This window comes from Cornus florida, unplaced genomic scaffold, assembly GCF_030987335.1.
Source record: "Cornus florida cultivar Cherokee Brave unplaced genomic scaffold, ASM3098733v1 CherokeeBrave_3.0.0_Hap2_Chr07, whole genome shotgun sequence".
Lineage (NCBI taxonomy): Eukaryota > Viridiplantae > Streptophyta > Magnoliopsida > Cornales > Cornaceae > Cornus > Cornus florida.
The window spans coordinates 15,147,660-15,166,799 of NW_026775577.1; the positions used below are offsets into that span (position 1 = coordinate 15,147,660).

At 33.6% G+C, this 19,140-nt stretch overlaps 2 protein-coding genes across 2 annotated transcripts; one reads left to right on the forward strand and one right to left on the reverse strand.

Annotated features, from left to right (window-relative positions):
* Window positions 1-2,863: 2,863 nt before the first annotated feature.
* Window positions 2,864-11,664, reverse strand: LOC132316298 (probable protein phosphatase 2C 78). Its single transcript, XM_059814802.1, has 7 exons — window positions 11,638-11,664; window positions 11,409-11,519; window positions 7,030-7,078; window positions 4,116-4,249; window positions 3,676-3,981; window positions 3,497-3,602; window positions 2,864-3,402 (listed from the first exon to the last, which is right to left on the reverse strand). Exons 1-7 carry the CDS (start codon window positions 11,662-11,664, stop codon window positions 3,074-3,076), a joined length of 1,062 nt encoding a protein of 353 aa, XP_059670785.1. The 3' UTR covers window positions 2,864-3,073.
* Window positions 11,665-17,529: 5,865 nt separating this feature from the next.
* Window positions 17,530-18,480, forward strand: LOC132316299 (uncharacterized). The gene has a single exon (XM_059814803.1). The coding sequence runs from the start codon at window positions 17,530-17,532 to the stop codon at window positions 18,427-18,429; it is 900 nt and encodes a 299-aa protein (XP_059670786.1). The 3' UTR covers window positions 18,430-18,480.
* The last annotated feature ends 660 nt before the right edge of the window (window positions 18,481-19,140 follow it).

The following is a 19,140-nucleotide window of genomic DNA, read 5'->3' on the forward strand; positions in this document are numbered from 1 at the left end:
TACTATATATCATATATAACTTCATCCAATACACTAGGATCATAAGAGCTGTGTAATCATAGTTTCAAACTAAAATCACAAAAGAGAAAATCTGTCCTTTGATGAAATTTCCCATAAATTATTTGAAAACATATTCCTTTTTTTTTTTTCCCTGGGTAAAATTTGAAAACATATTCTTTAGATATCCTTAGAAATAATTTTGCTCAGATGTATATTTGTTCAAAATGTATTTCCATGAGTTGCATAGTTGTGAATCATGAATCACTTTTCAATTAAATATTCAAGAGTTCTATCTAATAATATTCTTAGAGATTTTTATATATTTATTCTCTTTGTAAATAAGCTCTTTTCTAACTGCAAAATCTCCAATTACGTCATAGAATGTTCTCTGTCACCTTAAGCTACAATTTTGTATCCACCTTCAACTATCCAACCATTTTAGCCAATCACATCACATAACACGGTTAAATTTGAATTAAGAGAAATTATTTAATGATCTTAACCATTTATATTTAGAGATCAATTCTAAATAATAAATTAAAATCAATCATCTACCAGCGCTTTTGTCTATCACCTTAAACTAAGTGCCAAATAGACATATTTTTAAAATACGTGCCCGCCTCAAAAGCACTTCAAAGTTCAAACCACCGCTCTATCAAAGTTGATCTATCTCTCCTAGTCGATCTTTCTCAGAAGCATAAGTGATAATGAAATAACGATACAACAGATGATGAAGTCTAAACAGAATCACAAGTTATAACAAAATTGTAACGCAATAGCTAATGAAATTGACAACAGAAACCTCACAGCCTTGCTGCAGCTGATGAAATCCAACAGAAACACAATTCACGGCAAAATGCAGTGTCAGCAACTTAGATTCTCACAACAAAAGACTACATTAATTGGGCTTGGTAGCGAGGTATAGATGGATTAACAAATTTATATTTAGTTAACAAGAAATACCAATCTATAATATACTAATCTACGAAAAATAATGTCAACCTAATAATATTCGATCTTGAAGACATTAATAATATTACAAGTTTAAGTTAAACAACAATTAAAGACGCTCAATCCCACCATTGATGATGCAGTAAGAATGAGGCTCTTTTCAATAAATAAAAAAATTGTTCATACCAATTTGCGAAGAAATAGCGTCTACCAACCTAACCAGATCCCTGCAATGAGCCTTTTTGTTGATGAGTTCCCGCCCAGGTCTAATGCGTTGGAGGAGTATGGTAAATGGTCGCCGCATTGGGCCTTATGACATAGACTTGTGCTGAAAAAAAAAAAAAAAATCATAATGGGTGACTAAATTAATGAAAACCATAATAATAGGAAGTAGGAAAAATACAATTCCATAAGAATGAAGGCTTCTCTTTTCTTCGAGATTTTGAAGAAGGTGAACGTTAATACTATTTTTGAATTAGGAAAAATTATTACGTAGTCCTCATCATTGATATTTGAAGATCAATTCTAAAAGATAAATCAAAACCAATCATTTATAAGATTTTTCGTCAATCACATTAAACTAAGTATACATGTCTAATCCACGTCTCAAAAGCAATTAATTGTCCTACGTCCTATCACATTTATTCCTCCGGTCTATCTCTTACAGAAGCACAATAATGAAATTATTGTAGTTGATGAAGGGTTAATAAAAGTACAAGTTACAACAAAATTATAACGCAATAACTGATAAAATCGACAACAGAAACTTACGATCACACTGTAACTGATAAAATCCCGACAGATACACAATTCACCACCAAATGTGCTGTCAGCGACTCAGATTCTCACAACAAAACACAAATCAGCTGGGCTTGGTAGCGTTGCATGGATGGAGTAATAAGACATTAATAATATTACAAGTTTAAATTGAGCAACAACAACAAAACACGCTCGATCCCACCATTGATGATGCAGTAAGAATGAGGTTTTTTTCAATCAAAAAATGGTCTACGCGTTGTAGGAGGATGGTAAATGGTTGCCACATTGGGCCTTTTGACGTGGACTTATGCTGGACAATGTGGAATATGTTTTTCTTCGGGTATGCCCAGATTTTACTTGTAAATTCTTCTTTTCTCTTTAATATTATTCTTACTTATTTATCCAAATATATATGTTTATATTGTTACATGACTCATGTAACTTATTTAATACATTTAAATTAAATATGTTACATGACTCGTGTAACTTATTTAATACATTTAAATTAAATAAGTGATGTATCCCATTAATTAATTTAAGTATAAAATACATATATAATGAAAAATAAAATAACATAATGAGTGACTAAATTAATGAAAACAATAATAATAGGAGCAATACAATTGAAGGGTTCTCTTTTCTTCAATTTTTTTTTTTTAAATTTTTTTTTATTTTTGAACTGTTACATGCATTTCACAATAATAATGTTTGGATACCAAGGTTTTGAAGGTGGTGAAGATTTATGTTATTTTTGAAATTCTAGGAACGGAAAGAAATGGAACTCCTTGAGAAAGGAAAAATCCAGAAGAAACAATAGTGTACGGTTTTAAGTTTTTAAGACTCACTCAGTTAGAGATTTGACAAGGGTCAAATGAAATTTCTTTTTTATTAGTTTTGAATAGGTAAAATTAAAAAATCAAATAAAAAAAAATATTAAAAAAAAAAAAAAAGTATGAAATAAAATCCGCGGTATATTGTTTGGCTCTGTCTGTATAAACTATAATGAGATTACTCAAGACTATGTAAGATTGTGATCAAGCAACTTGTCTTGAACACATTTTAAAAATAATTTTATAATTTTGACAAGTACTTATTTTAGATAAATGGAGTAATGAAAATACCTCTTCAATTTTTCTTTCTTTGCTTTCATTGATAGATTTCTCTCTTGGTCTACCAAAATAAATTAAAAAGAAAATCTTTCCACTCCTCCGTTTTGATGGATATTTCATTCTTTTGATACTATATAATATATATCATATATAACTTCATCCAATACACTCATAAGATAACTAGGAAAAAAAAAATACACTCATAAGATCATAAGAGAAAACACTTACAAAAATAAAACAGAGAAAGCAAATCTCTACGTTCTCAAATTGATGACCACCACGCTAACATTGTTTGAAGTATGTCTGGCCAACGCCAGGCTCGTAAGCAGGGCGGAGGCGCAAAAACATGCCCGGTCGGAATTTTCTTGGCCGAAACCAATTTCCGGCCAGTATAGACTGTTCGACTCTGCAGTTGCAGCTGCCCTCCCACGGAGGCACGTTCGAGCAAGGCGGCGGGCCTTCTCGTTCGTTACCACCTCCCAGAGGCCCTTGCTGGCGAGTATCAAAAACTCGTCACCCGCCGTCCGATCTATGACGGTGACCTCAGGTTGACAAATAACATAGGGCTTCAGGTAGTCATCACCTGCACAGACAACACTCTATAAATAAATAAATATATATATATATATATGACAGTATATGATTGTAATAACTAATGGTAGTAATTTCATTCCTACCAATTGCTCTTGACGTGTTTAGAACCCCTAGAACACGGGGGCAATCCCAGGTGATAACTTGTCCTCCGGCAGCTTGGATTCGGCTCAGCTCATCAGAACGATCGGGCTGTATTGCGAAATTAATAGTCAAAATTTCATTGACGACCAGACATACTATTTAAAAATGACGACCAACAAACCTTGTGATCGACAGAGAGAGGCACAGCTTTGCCTTTGCGGAATAGGACAGCTCGGGAGTCGCCACAGTTTGCGACAACGATCTTATCAGGCGAAACCATTGACACCACAGCCGTAGATCCAACGGCTTCGTACACCGGCATTCGAAGCTCACACGGGCAGTTTCCGTCGCCGTCCAGTTCAGCCACCTCTCTATCCATGCGAAAGAAGCTTCGCTCCATCGCGCTCTCCCAATCTGTTAATCCTTCGCTGCTTTCCAACTCTTCCTTCACTAACCCGTGTAATCGATCCATACACTTCACCGCCACCTAAAAAAAATAACACACAAATTTCTATTAGTACCAAAAAAAAAAAAAAAAAAAAAAAAAAAAAAACACCTAAATTGAAACTTCTAAACATAACATAAAATATCATAACGATTGACTTTAAATTATACACTTACATGAGAACATCCATGACCGTCGTAAACACCGAAGTAGTGTAATCCATCTTCTCTCATGCTAAGAGAGGGATAAACGGCCACCGCGTCCTCCATTTCCCTGCTCCTCCCGCACACCGAGGTGAAACCGAACTTTGGATCCATCTCCTTTGTCTTTGATTTTCCGTGAAATTAAGGTCTCAAATTCTAAACACTTTCAAAGGCTACTTAGTCTTGTATCGCACAAAATTGAAGATAAAATTGAGATGCAGAGAAATATATGAAATAGATTAATCACGAAAAGGTCCCATTTATAGAACATTCAAGACTGTTCGGGCAACGATCAGCTGCCCTTCCAATCACGGGCGGGCACTCTTAAAGATATGGATCCACCAGTAAATTAAGTCATGATTTATTATTATTATTATTATTATTATTATTTGGCATAATCAAGACATGAAACGCCAAACTAATTAAAATACACCACGAAATAAAATGTGTTCACTTATTTTTAAAACTATTCACAATAAGTTAGTATAATCCGTTTGCAATGGGGGAAGTGTGAACATAGCGATAACTATTACAAAAATATAATAAAATAAAGAAAAATTACATATAAATGAAGTCAAAGTTCCATGTTTATTTAGAGGCTAAGTTAAAGTTCTATATTTCTCTAAAATGGATTGCTGAGGTGGCACATGATTTTTTACTGTTTAGAAATTGTGGTGCCTAAAATACCCTTCCGCGAAGGTACTACTTTTTCTTCGAAGGTACTACTTTTTTGAACTGAAGGTATTACTTTTTGACGTCCAGGTACCATGTTTTTTAAACACCCGCGAAGGTACTACTTTTTCTCCGAAGGTACTACTTTTTTGAACTGAAGGTACTACTTTTTTGTTAGGGAAGGGCATTTTAGGCACCACAATTTTCTAAACAGTAAAAAACCATGTGCCACCTCAGCAATCCATTTTAGAGAAATATGAAACTTTGACTCAGTCTCTAAGTAAATATGAAACTTTGACTCCATTTATATGTAATTTTCCCATAAAATAATATCTTTATCCTTTAATTATCTACTAGATAACTTTGTTAAGAATACCCTAAAATTATTATGAAAGTAATGACAAATTGATAAAAATAGGCTACTGCAATATCTAAACAAAAATTTGATCTCACTCTTTTCCAAAACCCAAAAATCACTATCACTATCACTATTTTCTTGATTTTAAATGACTAGACTGTCATTTTTTTCTATGCAACTTTTTAATATCGCTAGATTTTAAATGACTTTATTTGAGTGTAATATATATATATATATAGTTAAAGGTTAAAAAGAATGTACAAAACAGCCCCAACGATAGAGGACAACAACCAACAAGAAGTAAATACAAAACCAAAACAAACAAATCAAAAGCTTTGATGGAAAACTACAACAATGTAGACCAATCTAATAGAGTAACAGCAAAAGCTCAGCAGATAGCAGCACCTCAAGTGAAAATGTATGCCAAAATTATGATACCCAGCAATGTAGACCTCGGCTCATAGCAGCACCATCGACAGCACCAGCAACAGGCAAAGCAAGACAGATTAATCATGAATAAGGGCCTGGTCATATGCCAAACTGCAACCTTCCATGAAAAGTTTCTGCAGGTCCTCAAGTCTATTCAGATTCCTTAGGTCTGATGATTTCTTCAGTTTGAATATTGAAGCCAGCCTCCCTCTGATGCTTTTCTTTATCTAGCAGATGATAGTGTTTGGGGATGAGGATGAGTTCTTGAAAGCTCTATTATTTCTCTCCATCCAAAGGAAATAAACAGCAACAGAAAGTAACAATTTGTGCACCAAGAATCCCTTAGAACTCCAATGTGAAGAACACCAAAGGATTAATCACTCCAAGAAGATGGTTCAATATAAATCCTAATTGTGTGCTGAATGAAAGACCAAATGACTTTTGAGAACTGGCATTGGAAAAATAGATGATCCAATGATTCATTATTGGCAAGACAAAGATAACAAGCATTGAAATGGTGTTTGTGTCTCATTGGTTTCCTATCCAGTGTATAAATTCTTCTTTTTATGGCCAACCAGGTGATGAAGCTGTGTTTTGGGATATGGTGTTTAAACCAAATGATCTTGTGCCATGGAAAAATGAAGGTAAGGGAAGGAGGTAGCTGATTGTATGAGCAAAGGGAAAAATTACAATTTGGAGAGGATAGCCATATTATTGAATCTGTTCCAGAGGGAGGGTCTGGTAACTCATTTAACTGAGTTTGAAAATTATGAAAGAATGGGATGTGGGCAAGTGAGTTGGGAACAATCCAATGATCTAAGGAAATTAGTCTGTCAACTTTGACCCTCAAGTCCAGTCGAAGAATTTCCCCATCCATTTAAGTGTAATTACACATTCTAACTGCAACATATCTTGTTAACCATAAATTATCTTATGTAGTCCTAATGGAAATGACCAAAGCTGAAAACATTTTAACAAAGGGAAAATTACATATAAATGGAGTCAAAGTTCCATATTTACTTAGAGGCTGAGTCAAAGTTCCATATTTCTCTAAAATGGATTGCTGAGGTGGCACATGGTTTTTTACTGTTTAGAAATTGTGATGCCTAAAATACCCTTCCGCGAAGGTACTACTTTTTCTTCGAAGGTACTACTTTTTTGAACTGAAGGTACTACTTTTTGGCGTCCAGGTACCATGTTTTTTAAACACCCGCGAAGATACTACTTTTTCTCCAAAGGTACTACTTTTTTGAACTGAAGGTACTACTTTTTTGCACTGAAGGTATTACTTTTTTGTTAGGGAAGGGCATTTTAGGCACCACAATTTTCTAAACAGTAAAAAATCATGTGCCACCTCAGCAATCCATTTTAGAGAAATATGAAACTTTGACTCAGTCTGTAAGTAAATATGGAACTTTGACTCCATTTATATGTAATTTTCCCCTGTTAAAACTTGCCTTCTTTTGTAATTGTCTCCCTACATGGCGCTTATGGGACTTTCTTTACACAAATTCTCGCCCATTTGCGTGCGCGTATTTTTAATTTTGTTTTCCGATTAAGATGATGATGGTACTACTTTTATTTTAAATTAAAAAATTTCAAGGGATTGAAATTTCAAAAATAATTTTCTTACATTAGCAAATTTCTAACTATTTAAGAACATTTTAGTTTTTATTATATATTGACTTTGTTGAAAAGTACACTTATTTTGTTAGAAATATAAATTATTTGAAAACACGTTCTAGGTATAAATTATTTTGCTAGATGTTTGTTTGTCCAAAATGTACATTCCATAAGTTGCATAGTTATAAATCATGAATCACTTCTCAATCAAACATTCAAGAGTTCTATAGATTTTTATATATTTATTCTACTAGTTTCTACATTTTTTGTGTGTTATTTTAAATTTTAAATAAGGCCTATAAATAAGCTATTTCCTAATCACAAAACCGCCAATTGAATCACAAAGTTGTTGGTCACCTTAAACCACAATTTTCTACCCAAAAAATTATTAAATGATTATCATCTATTATCAGTGTTTTCATCAATCATCTTAAACTAAGCGCTGCTTGCGAATCCACGCCTTTTCTTAAAGTACGTGCCAATCCACGCCTCGAGAAGCACTCTAGTATCCACATCCCACCGCCAATCTCTCCCACAAAAAGCTAATGAATTATAACGTCATACTTGATGAAATCAACGACAGTACAGTATTGATAAAATTCCAAACACAATTCTCAACGAAACGCAACGTGAGTGGTTCAGATTCTCATAACAAAGTACACATACGTAAGCGTTGCTTGAGTAAAATTAAATTTGAATGTTTGTAAGGGGTGATAATTTAGATTATTTTTGTTTTTTTAGATCATATCAAGAACAGTACGTTACACAAAAACAATTTGTTATTTAATAAATGGGATTCTATTTTATTTAATAGATTTAAATTAAATAGGTATTGTAAGTTGTAATCATTAATTAATTTAGGTATAAAATGTATATATAATGGAAAAAAATAACATAATGGGTGACTAAATTAATGAAAACAATAATAATTGGGACAATACAAGTCCACACCAAAGAAGAAAAAGAAGAAAAAAAGGCAAATACAATATCCATATTAAATTTATATTAATTAACTAATATAAATATTCATAATGATTAGGTTAAAATAGGTTATTAGTTAATTGGGTTGAACTCACATGATTAATTAACCATGTCTAATCACAGTTAAAGTCTATTCAAATCCAGTAACTTCGTATTTTTTTTTTTTTTTTTTAAATTTTTACTTATAGAGATGTCAACACAGTAGATTTGGATGAACAACTCTTTTCCAAGTCCATCCTATCAATAAAAATATTTTCTCAAACCTAATTCGGTGCATCTTGCATCGGAGTCAGAGCACCCTGATATACATATTATTTTAAGAAAAACAATTCAATCTTAAATAAAGTTAAGATTAATTTTGGATTTTTTCTATACAACTTTTTAATATGGCTAGATTTTAAATGACTTTCTTTGAGTCTAATTATCAAAACATGACATTCAAACTGCAACATATCTTTATGTAGTCCCAATGGAAATGACCAAAGCCGAAATTTTTTTAACCAAACTTGCCTTCAATTGTAATTGTCTCCCTCCATGGCGCTTATGGGACTTTCATTACACAAATTCACGCCCATTTTAGTGCACGTATTTTTTTAATTTGTTTTCAATTAAGATGATGATACTTAAAAAAAAAATAAAAAATAAAAAATAGATAAAAAAATTCATGGAATTGAAATTTCAAAAACAATCTTCTTACATTAGCAAATTTCTAACTATTTAAGAACATTTTAGTTTTTATTATATATTGACTTTGATGAAAAGTACACTTATTTTATTAAAAATATAAACTATTCGAAAACACGTTCTTTAAATATCCCTACATAGAGATTATTTTGCTAGATGTTTATTTGTGCAAAATGTACATTCCATGAGTTGCATAGTTGTGAATCACTTTTCAATCAAATATTCAAGAGTTTTATCAAATATTGTTCTTAGAAGTTTTTATATATTTATTCTACTAGCTTCCATAATTATTTTTTTTTTTATTATTTTTTTGTGTTATTTTAAATTTAAATAAGTTCTTTTCTAACATCGAAGCCTATAATTTGAATCACAAAGTATTGTAGTACAATTTTCTATCCACCTTAAACCATCTAATCATTTTAGTGATTTTAAATTATTCAATCACATCATATGGTGCAGGAAAAAATTATTAAATGATCATCATCTAGTGTTTTCGTCAATCCCCTTAAACTAGGTGCCTAATACATTTTTCCTTAAAGCACGTGCCAATCCACGCATTGAGAGGCGGGTTGCAATAGTTGATGAAATGGACAACAGTAGTTAATATCCGAACACAAGTATAATTCTCAACAAAGCGCAATGCTTGAATTCTCACCAAAAAAAACACGATTCTCATAACAAAAGTACAAATCAACATATCATGGTAACAAGCGTATATTTTTTTAACTAGAAACACTAATCTACAAATTAAATTTGAAAGTTGTTAAGGAGTGATAATTTATATTGTTTTTATTTATTTATTTATTTTTTACTGATCATAAAAATCTAAATCTAATAATATTATGTTACCATCTCAACTCAAAAACTCGACAAAATATACAACTTGTCTTCACCCAGGGGTTTTGTATCATTTTTTATAGATTTAAATTAAATAGATGATGTAAGTTGTAACCAATTAATTAATTGAAGTATAAAATGCATAAATAATAATTAAAAAAATGAACATAATGGGCGACCAAATTAATGAAAACAATAATAATTGATATATAAATGGGCCACCGGCCAGCGTGTCCTCCATTTCCCTCCTGCTTCCGCACACCGAGGTGAAGCCGAACTTTGGATCCATCTCCTTTGTCTTTGATTTCCCGTGAAAGAAATTTGAATTGCGCAAAAAATAAAAATAAGGTCTCAAACACAAAATTGAAGATGAAAATGAGATGCAAACAAATATCTAGAAGAGAATAATAGTGCAAAGGTCCCATTTATAGAACATTCAGGACGGATCGGGCATCGATCAGCTGCCCTTCCAATCACGGGCACCCTTAAATTGATACGGGTCCACCAGTAAATTAAGTCATGATTTATTATTATTATTATTATTTTTTTTTTGGGCATAATGGCATGAAATGGCAAACTAATTAAAATACACCACGAAATAAATTATCTTATGTAGAATGACAAAAGCTAACCAAACTTGCCTTCCTTTGTAATTGTCTCCTCCATGGCGCGCTTATGGGACTTTCTCTACATAAATTCACGCCCATTTTGCGTGCACGTATTTTTAAATTCTGTTTATACTACTTTTATTTTAAATTGAAAATTTTCAAGGGATTGAAATTTAAAAATTAATCTTCTTACATTAGCAAATTTCTAAACTATTTAAGAACTTTTTGTTTTTATTATATATTAACTTGATGAAAAGTACACTTATTTTATTAAAAATATAAACTATTTGGAAACACGTTCTTTAAATATCCCTACATAAAAATTATTTTGCTAGATGCTTATTTGTTCAAAATGTACATTCCATGAGTAGTTGTGAATCATGAATCAATTTTCAATCAAATATACAAGAGTTCTTTCAAATATTGTTCTTATAAATTTTTATATATTTATTCTACTAGTTTCTACAAAAAATTTTGTGTTCTTTCAAATTTTAAATAATGTCTATAACTATAAATAAGCTCTTTCCTAACCACAAACCCAATAATTGAATCACAAAGTATTGTTCAATCACATCATATAGTGCAGTTAAATCTGGAAAAAAAAAATTATTAAATGATCCTCATCATCGTCTAAACTAAATGTCCATAAATCTTTTCTTAAAGTATGTGTCAATCTACGCCTTGAGAAGCACATCGGACCACAATAGCTGATGAAATTGACAACAGTAATCCAACAATCACACAGTATCCGATAAAATAGGAACAGAAGTACAATTCTCAACAAAATATATCAGAATAACACAATTCTCAACAAACGTAGCTTCAGTGACCTCAGCAAAACGCAATGTCAATGACTCGAATTCTCACAAAAGGTATAATTCTCAACAAAATGCAGCGTATATAATGCATGGGTAACAAACGTATATTTTTTTACCTAGAAATTGTAATCTACCATATATAATACTTTAACTTAAAAAAATATCATAATGGGTGACTATATTAATAAAAACAATAATAATTGAGACAATAGTGCAGCTTCAAACTATTATCACCAAGTGAGAGAGAGTGTCTCACCCGAGCAACAATGCCAAACTTTTCCAACTTTTGAACTGAATCATCCACATCAAAGTTACAGCACTCACCAAACTCTTCTTGAATTAGTTCCTCACACCGCAGGTCAAGGTCCTATTTCAGATTATCTCAAAAATCAAAGACCAGTAATTCCGAAACAATTATATCCAATATGATGTAGGAATCAAGAAAACAATGACTGAAAATGGGGAAAAGGTAAAGTGATGCATACCTGTAGCGTAGCTTTGCCCTGTTCCATCAATATAAAGAATGAAATAATTACCTCACACGAAGACTCTCTCCTGAGAGTCTGAGACTACGTCTCTCTCTCTCTCTCTCTCATAAACGCCAACTATTAGAAACCCCGTTGCAATAGGAAAAGGGGATGGGGTAATTTCTAACAGCATCCATTGAGGTTGATGGACTTTTGATTGACTATCAATTAAGCCTTATGAATCATAATCTAGCAATTCCTTAAATGATTAACACAATCACTGGAATCTATTAACCTAATGGAGGTGGAAGTTTAACCTTAATTCTGCTTTATAGTTTATACTGCAGTGAACGTATTTGTTAGCAAATATGATAGTCTAATAGTCAAGAATAATGGGATGTGACTTACCTTCTTAGCCAAGGTATTATAGACTAAAATTATGAAATGTAACTTTATTTATGCATATGTCTAGGTTAGAATTAGCAAAATCTGCAGTGATTATATTTAGTTCTCTTTCTTGTAATATTAATATTAACATGTGTTTTTTTAGTACATAAATACCATAGGTTGGAAAGAGTGATTATTCTCAACAAAACGCGGTGTTAGTGACTCAAATTCTTAAAAAAAAAAAAAAAAACAATTCTCAACAAAACGCAACGGCAGTGACTCAGATTCTCACAAAAATTACCATTCTCAACAAAACGCAGGGCCAGTGACTCGGATTCTCACAAAAAAAAAAAACACAATTCTCAATTAAATGCAATGCCCATGACTCGAATTCTCGTAACAAAAGCACAAATCAATTAATAAAGTATAATGCATGGGTAACAAGCGTATATATTTTTTTTAACTAGAAATACTAATCTACAATATATAATACTTTGTGATGTACTCAAAAATAATAAACGTAACTTAAAAAAATTATCCTAGAAGAAATTTTTAATTTCACTATTTATAAAAATTAAAACTGAATGTTGTTAAGGAGTGATAATTCATATTGTTTTTATACTGATCATAAAAATCTCAATTTAATAATATTATGTTACCATCTAACTCTAAAACTTGACACAAATAACAACTTTTTTAAACCATTTAATAAGTCCATTTAATAAGTGGGTTTTTATCATATTTTATAGATTTAAATTAAATAGATGATGTAAGTTGTAACACATTAATTAATTAAAGGATAAAATACACATATAATAATAAAAAAAATAACATAATGGGTGACTAAATTAATGAAAACAATAATAATTGGGACAATACAAATTTAATAAGTGGATTTTTATCATATTTTATAGATTTAAATTAAATAGATGACGTAAGTTGTAACACATTAATTAATTAAAGGATAAAATACACATATAATAATAAAAAAATAACATAATGGGTGACTAAATTAATGAAAACAATAATAATTGGGACAATACAAAAGAGAGTGACGAGTGAGGTGGGGCTTCTTTTGGCGGCAGCTCAAAAAAGTCACCTTTGTTAATCATATTTTATCCTTGAAAAAAAAAAAAATCATATTTTATCCAATAGTATTTGCCTCTTTTCTTTTAGTACATCGTAATGGGTGTCACAAGTTGATATCATTTTTTCTCTCTTTTTATATTTTATTCTCTAATTTATTACCCAGGAAAGGAAAATGACTGACGCACGCCTTTCGGCTATTACAACTCCTCGCCTGTATTTCTTTCGTTGGAGTTAAGTCATATAAAATGGAGGAAGAATATGAAAATAATAAATTTAAGTTATAAATAATGAGAATTTAATTCAGAGTGTGCACGAAGCGTAAGAGTATGAACACACTCGGAGCGACACACATTAAGAAAGATTGTGTAATGTAGGTTTGAAGAGAATTAATACCAAAAGTTTTAATTATTTGATAAAATAAAAATAAAAATTAAAGGGAAAAGAAGAGAAGGTGAAAGCAAGGAGAGAAGAAACCGTCCGGACCAGCCCAGCGTTTTTTCATCTCTCTAAGATTGGGTGGAAGAGTTGAGGAAAACAAATAAAAATTGCTCCAAAAATATGAAATAATATTTTCTCCCTTCAATTATTCATAGAATTACTCTGTTAAAATATACTTTATAATTTTCTATCATTCATTCTATTCAACCAAACAATAAGTGAACGAGAAAACATTATTTTTCAAACAATACCTCATATGATTATAACCTTATATCTTCCATTCATTTTTTAATCACTCATATCGAATTGGAGCATTATGATGCTCCAGTCATATCTCCCTTCTACAACGTCGGCAAAATTTGACTAAAAAGGGATGAAACCGACTCTTATAGCCAAGATCCATAAAGAAAATAGAAGAAGAAAGGGAGAGGTATATTTGTCCAAAATATCTCCTGCGAAACCTTATCGATTTCAAAAAATCTTAAAAAATTTCAAAATCAAAATATCTCAGAAAATAATAATGTTGTAACGCTCTCAAAATAAAATATGATGTCCAATGTGTTCCAAATGAAATATATATGTCCAATATATCTCACAAATAATAAATGTAAATTGTTGAAAAAAGAATAACAAATGACCCGAAATCCGAAAATGTTGAAAAAAAAAATGAAAAAAATAAAAAAAATAGACAAGTCCTCATATCAATATTAAATTTCTGAACACTTTTTTTTTTTAAAGATAAATAAATTTTATAAAACCAAGAGAATTACAAGCTAGGAAGTTAGCCTAGCGTCACGAAGTGATTCCTAATGACGCCAGGAGTATGGAAGACACGCATGCTGGTTGGCAAAGAGCAAAGTTTGACTGGGAATGGTTCCACGGAAGGGGCGTGCAGGACCACGGGATGGTACCTCTTTAGAATTTAGGCAGGTCGACTCGGTTGAGTGCGAGGTGCTTGTCGCTGGTCGTGGACTTGACTATGAAGAAGGGAGTTGGCCATCCCTGCACAAATTGGTCGGGAGCTGGAGCCGTTCCCCTAATAAGACCAAGGCAGGTCGAAACCAGTCAGCATGTATCCTTGGGAAGGCAGGTCATGGTAGCTGACCAGGGCGCTTGCGCGAGCTGAAGCAATGTCTTGGTGCCGCATGGGCCGTGCCGCTACTCCAATTCTCTAGGCCCGTGACAAATGGTTTCAGAATAGGACTTGGGGTAAAGCACAGTGGGGTGCCCCCTTGTCGATCCGAGAGGGGTCTGAGAATGAAGACAGTGCACTGAAGTTGCGTCGATGAGGAGGAATCAATGCAGTTGGGGGGAGAGCCTCCATCTCCCCAGGAAGAGGCGTTCGTTGCAGTTGCGCACTGGAGGGCAGGAGGATCGCGAGCACCAAAGTTAATGCGAGCTCCTTGGGTGATGCAAACCATGGTGAAGGGCGGGCATCAAGTCGACAGGAGGCCCTTGTTTGCTCGGGATGTCACGGAGGCGGCATGATGGAGAAGAATCACGTCCTTAAGTAGTGGATGTCCCCTTGGTCCGAGGCCTATCATTAGGCGAGTACAGTGTAGGGAGCTGCACAAGGAAGCGATGGTAGGAAGGCGAGCTTACCGCTTGGAGGCAGACTTTGGAAGGGAATGGACGCAGTAGTGAAGCGCCGTATTGCGACGAGGGCGTCGCAGGATTTGGGTGGGAGAGAATGTCACAAAGTGATTCCTAATGATGCCCAGGAGTATGGAAGACACGCATGCTAGTTAGCAAAGAGCAGAGTTTGATTGGAAATGGTTCCAGGGAAAGGGCGTGCAGGACCACAGGATGGTACCTCTTCAGAATTCAGCCAGGTCGACTCGGTTGAGTGCGAGGTGTTTGTCACTAATCATGAACTTGACTATGAAGAAGGGAGTTGGTCATCCCTGCACAAACTGGTCGGGAGCTGGAGCCGTTCCCCTGATGAGACCAAGGCAGGTCGAAACCAGTCAGCATATATCTTTGGGAGTGCAGATCGTGGTGGCTGACCAGGGCGCTTGCGCGAGCTGAAGCAACGCCTTGGTGCCGCACGGGCCGTTCCGCTGCACTAAATCTCTAGGCCTGTGACACTAAGCTAACCAAACATTACAAGCCCAAAGTATAAGGACTCCACAAAGGCAACCCATACAAGAGCAGCATAAAATAAAAAGTTGCCCAAAGCTGGACACAACACACAACAGTGAGCATGGAGACTGATTCTCGCCCTTCAAGATTTAGTTGCTGTCAAGAGGCTTTGCCGGTGGTCGGATAACAAAAGCTGGGAGTTCCCATTCTTCAATAATATGCCTGGAGCTTAGGGAATTTGTGAGTTGAGATGACAATAGCTTTTGTCTAATTGTGTCTAATACTTGTTGCTGAAGTGCATTTTGGGACAAGAAATTCTTCTTGAAAATTCTCAATTTATGAACACTTCTTGCATTGTAAAAAAAAAAAAAAAAAAAAAAATTAAATTAAATTAAATTTATTAATTGATTAGAGTTTAATTATATATATATTTAACTTAAACTTCTGTATTGATTAGAGTATAATTAAAAAGAAACCGTAAATGAGGAAGAGAGATATAAATCTTTGGGCTCAATACAGAAGGATAATGCCCATAAAATATATATTCATATATGCAATTATGCATACATTGACTGTCAATTTATTCATATTGAAAAAATGTACAATAATAGGTCCATCACCATCCATATTCAAATCCGGAGCAAAAGTACTTGCTCACTTGATTGGGACTAAGGACTACCGGCCTGTACGATCACATGGTACTCAAGAATCTGCAGAAAAGATGCCTCTGTTGCCTCTCTTTTTCAAAGAATTGGTGTCTACTTCGTGGGCTATTGCAGTCACATGTGCAATTAAAGACAAGGAAACAGGTTGCGCTCTTGGATAATATAACATATATCTCTCTCTCTCTCTCACACACACACACATTCATTTAGAATAGATGTGGATTGTGGAGGCATAATTGTTGTTACATAACAATTGGCAATTGAGATAGGACTAAGTTGTGGGATTTATATATAAATATGTATAGATATTACAGCAAGTTAAGGTTTACTAGGGTTATATATTTACTCTTCCAAGTGGTCTTATAAATTAGAAAGTTATAATTCAATTGACTTTATGGCAGCAAGTAGGCTTTTGGGTTGAAAGTTTTGGTCACCAACTCTGAAATAAAGTAAGAAAGTTTAAAGATGCATCATAATATTCCAAATGCTACATAATTAGTGAAAAATCAAGTTTACAAAATATAAGATATAGCCGGTACCCATTATATATATATATATATATATATATATATATCAGAAAATGAGTTCTCGGAACCATAAAAACAATGTTCTTGCCTAATAAACTAATATATATATACACACACACACACAAGGTTGATTACATTCAGGTTGTTTTTAAACTATGCTAAAATTCTATCCACAACCTAAAAATTCTATGACTCATCCAAACCAGAAGAAGCAGTGCATAGAATGGTGACACGCGGATCACAAATAATTGTTGTATGCATATTTTTTTAACTTTCTTTTTTGTTTATGTGCCTTTGATCCTAAGCATATTTTGAAACTTTGTGCATGCATATAAAATTAATTTTCTTTTTAGGTCGTCATATCTCGACTTTCTTTTCTTTATTACAAAAATATATTCGGTTATTGTTGTTGATGACCTGAGGTTCTTCAGTATGAGACACCCTAGACAGCCAGCTTCAATTTTTTAGTAGCAGAGGGTAATGTGGCAATAATTGAGCAATTTGTACAACAAACACATTATAAAAAGACACTTTATTTGATCTTTGTTGGCCAAATGTGTGACAGATAATCAAATTCAAAGGAGAGATCACACTGGTACCACATGCTCATCACATTTTTTATGAATAGTCTACAACTATATGTCTAGGTATAAAAAGAGAAGCACAAAGCTCTTATTTAGCATCACAAATTCGAGCATTCTGTCGAAAAAAAGAGAGCAAATATGGCTGGTTCTTCAAAAGCCAACAAATGCTACAACATTCGATCAATTACTTTGCCTTGCAGATCGCATCCTAGCACCCTTAGAATCGAAGAGGAGCTGAACAAGCTCAAAGCATGGGAGGCATCACCTATGCCAACCGCGGAGAATGTCTGCAATGGTCTGTCCGGACTTGAAGAGTTGTACAAATGTATGGATGATCTCTACAACTTGCCGATGACTCAACAAGCTCTCTCTCAGCACCAACATGAGAAATGGATCAATGAGTTGTTGGATGGATCGTTGAGGCTCTTAGATGTTTGTGGTACTACAAGAGATGCCGTGTCACAAATGAAGGAACATGTCAGAGACCTTCAATCCTCTCTTCAAAGGAGAAAGGGAGACTCGAGAACTGAAAGCAGAATAGTCAAATACAATTGCTTTAGAAAGAAGATGGAGAAGGATGCTAGAAAGTTGATTGCAGCGTTGAAGCGATTTGATAACAAAATTGAGGCCTCGCTGCTGTTAGATGTAGACCACGACACATCATCTGTGATCAGAGTGCTAAGGGAAGTTAGTGTGTTGAGTAGTTGTGTCTTTCAATCCCTTCTCTTGTTCCTTTCTGTGCCTATCTTGAAAGCAAAGCCAACAAAGTGGTCATTGGTTTCAAAAATGTTGCGCAATGGGAAAGTAGCATGCGAAGAGCAACAGGACATTGTCATCAATGAGTTGAAAAGCGTAGATGTTGCATTGCAGACCCTGCGCGGATCTAAGTCAAGTGAAGGAGACGACAACATTCAAATTGCACAAAGCAGCCTGGAGGCTTTGGGAGCTAGAATTGAAGGTGTGGAGAATGGTTTGGAGGGCATGTTTAGGCGGTTGATCAAAACAAGAGCCTCTCTCCTAAATATTGTCTCCCAATAATTTGATCTCGATAGAGTCTTTCATCCCCAAATCCTGCACAGGCATCAAAGTTTTTAGAGGGCATGCTTAAGGATTTCAGTTTTCAATTCAACAGCTATGTACATGAACCAACTATGTAGTTATATAAAAAATAGAATATAACTTTTAGTGTCAAAATAAATATATATTCTCTCTCTCTTTCCCCATTTTTGTTTCAACTGAAAATATAATGTTTTTCAATGCACATAAGCCCTTATGCTTCTGCATAATGTTGCAACATGGAGTAGAAATAATGTTACTAAAGAAATAATTGGAGAAATTTCAGTCCTGGCACAGGAAGATGGGAAATGACGTTACATCAATCGATTGGACTTAAACAAATTCATTGTACTTAGCTTTTATGTTGCATGATTCACGGAAATTTTATCCGTGATCTTATCTACATATCTCTGATCAAAGAGCTAACCGGAGAATGAAGAAGGGCGTCATAAATTTGATACCAAATGAATCTCCAGAGGTCTTTGACTGCACCCAAAAAAAAAAAAAAAAACACAATTTGTTTTAAAAAAATAATTTATTTACTTTTAACTTGTCAAATATCATATATTTGGTTAATAAATTGCAAAATAAATCTCTGAAAACCAATTTGTAATAACTATCAACCAACAAACCCTTTGGAGGCTATTACAATGTGGAGGTGAATGCAACTACAGAACATATTAGCTGTATTTC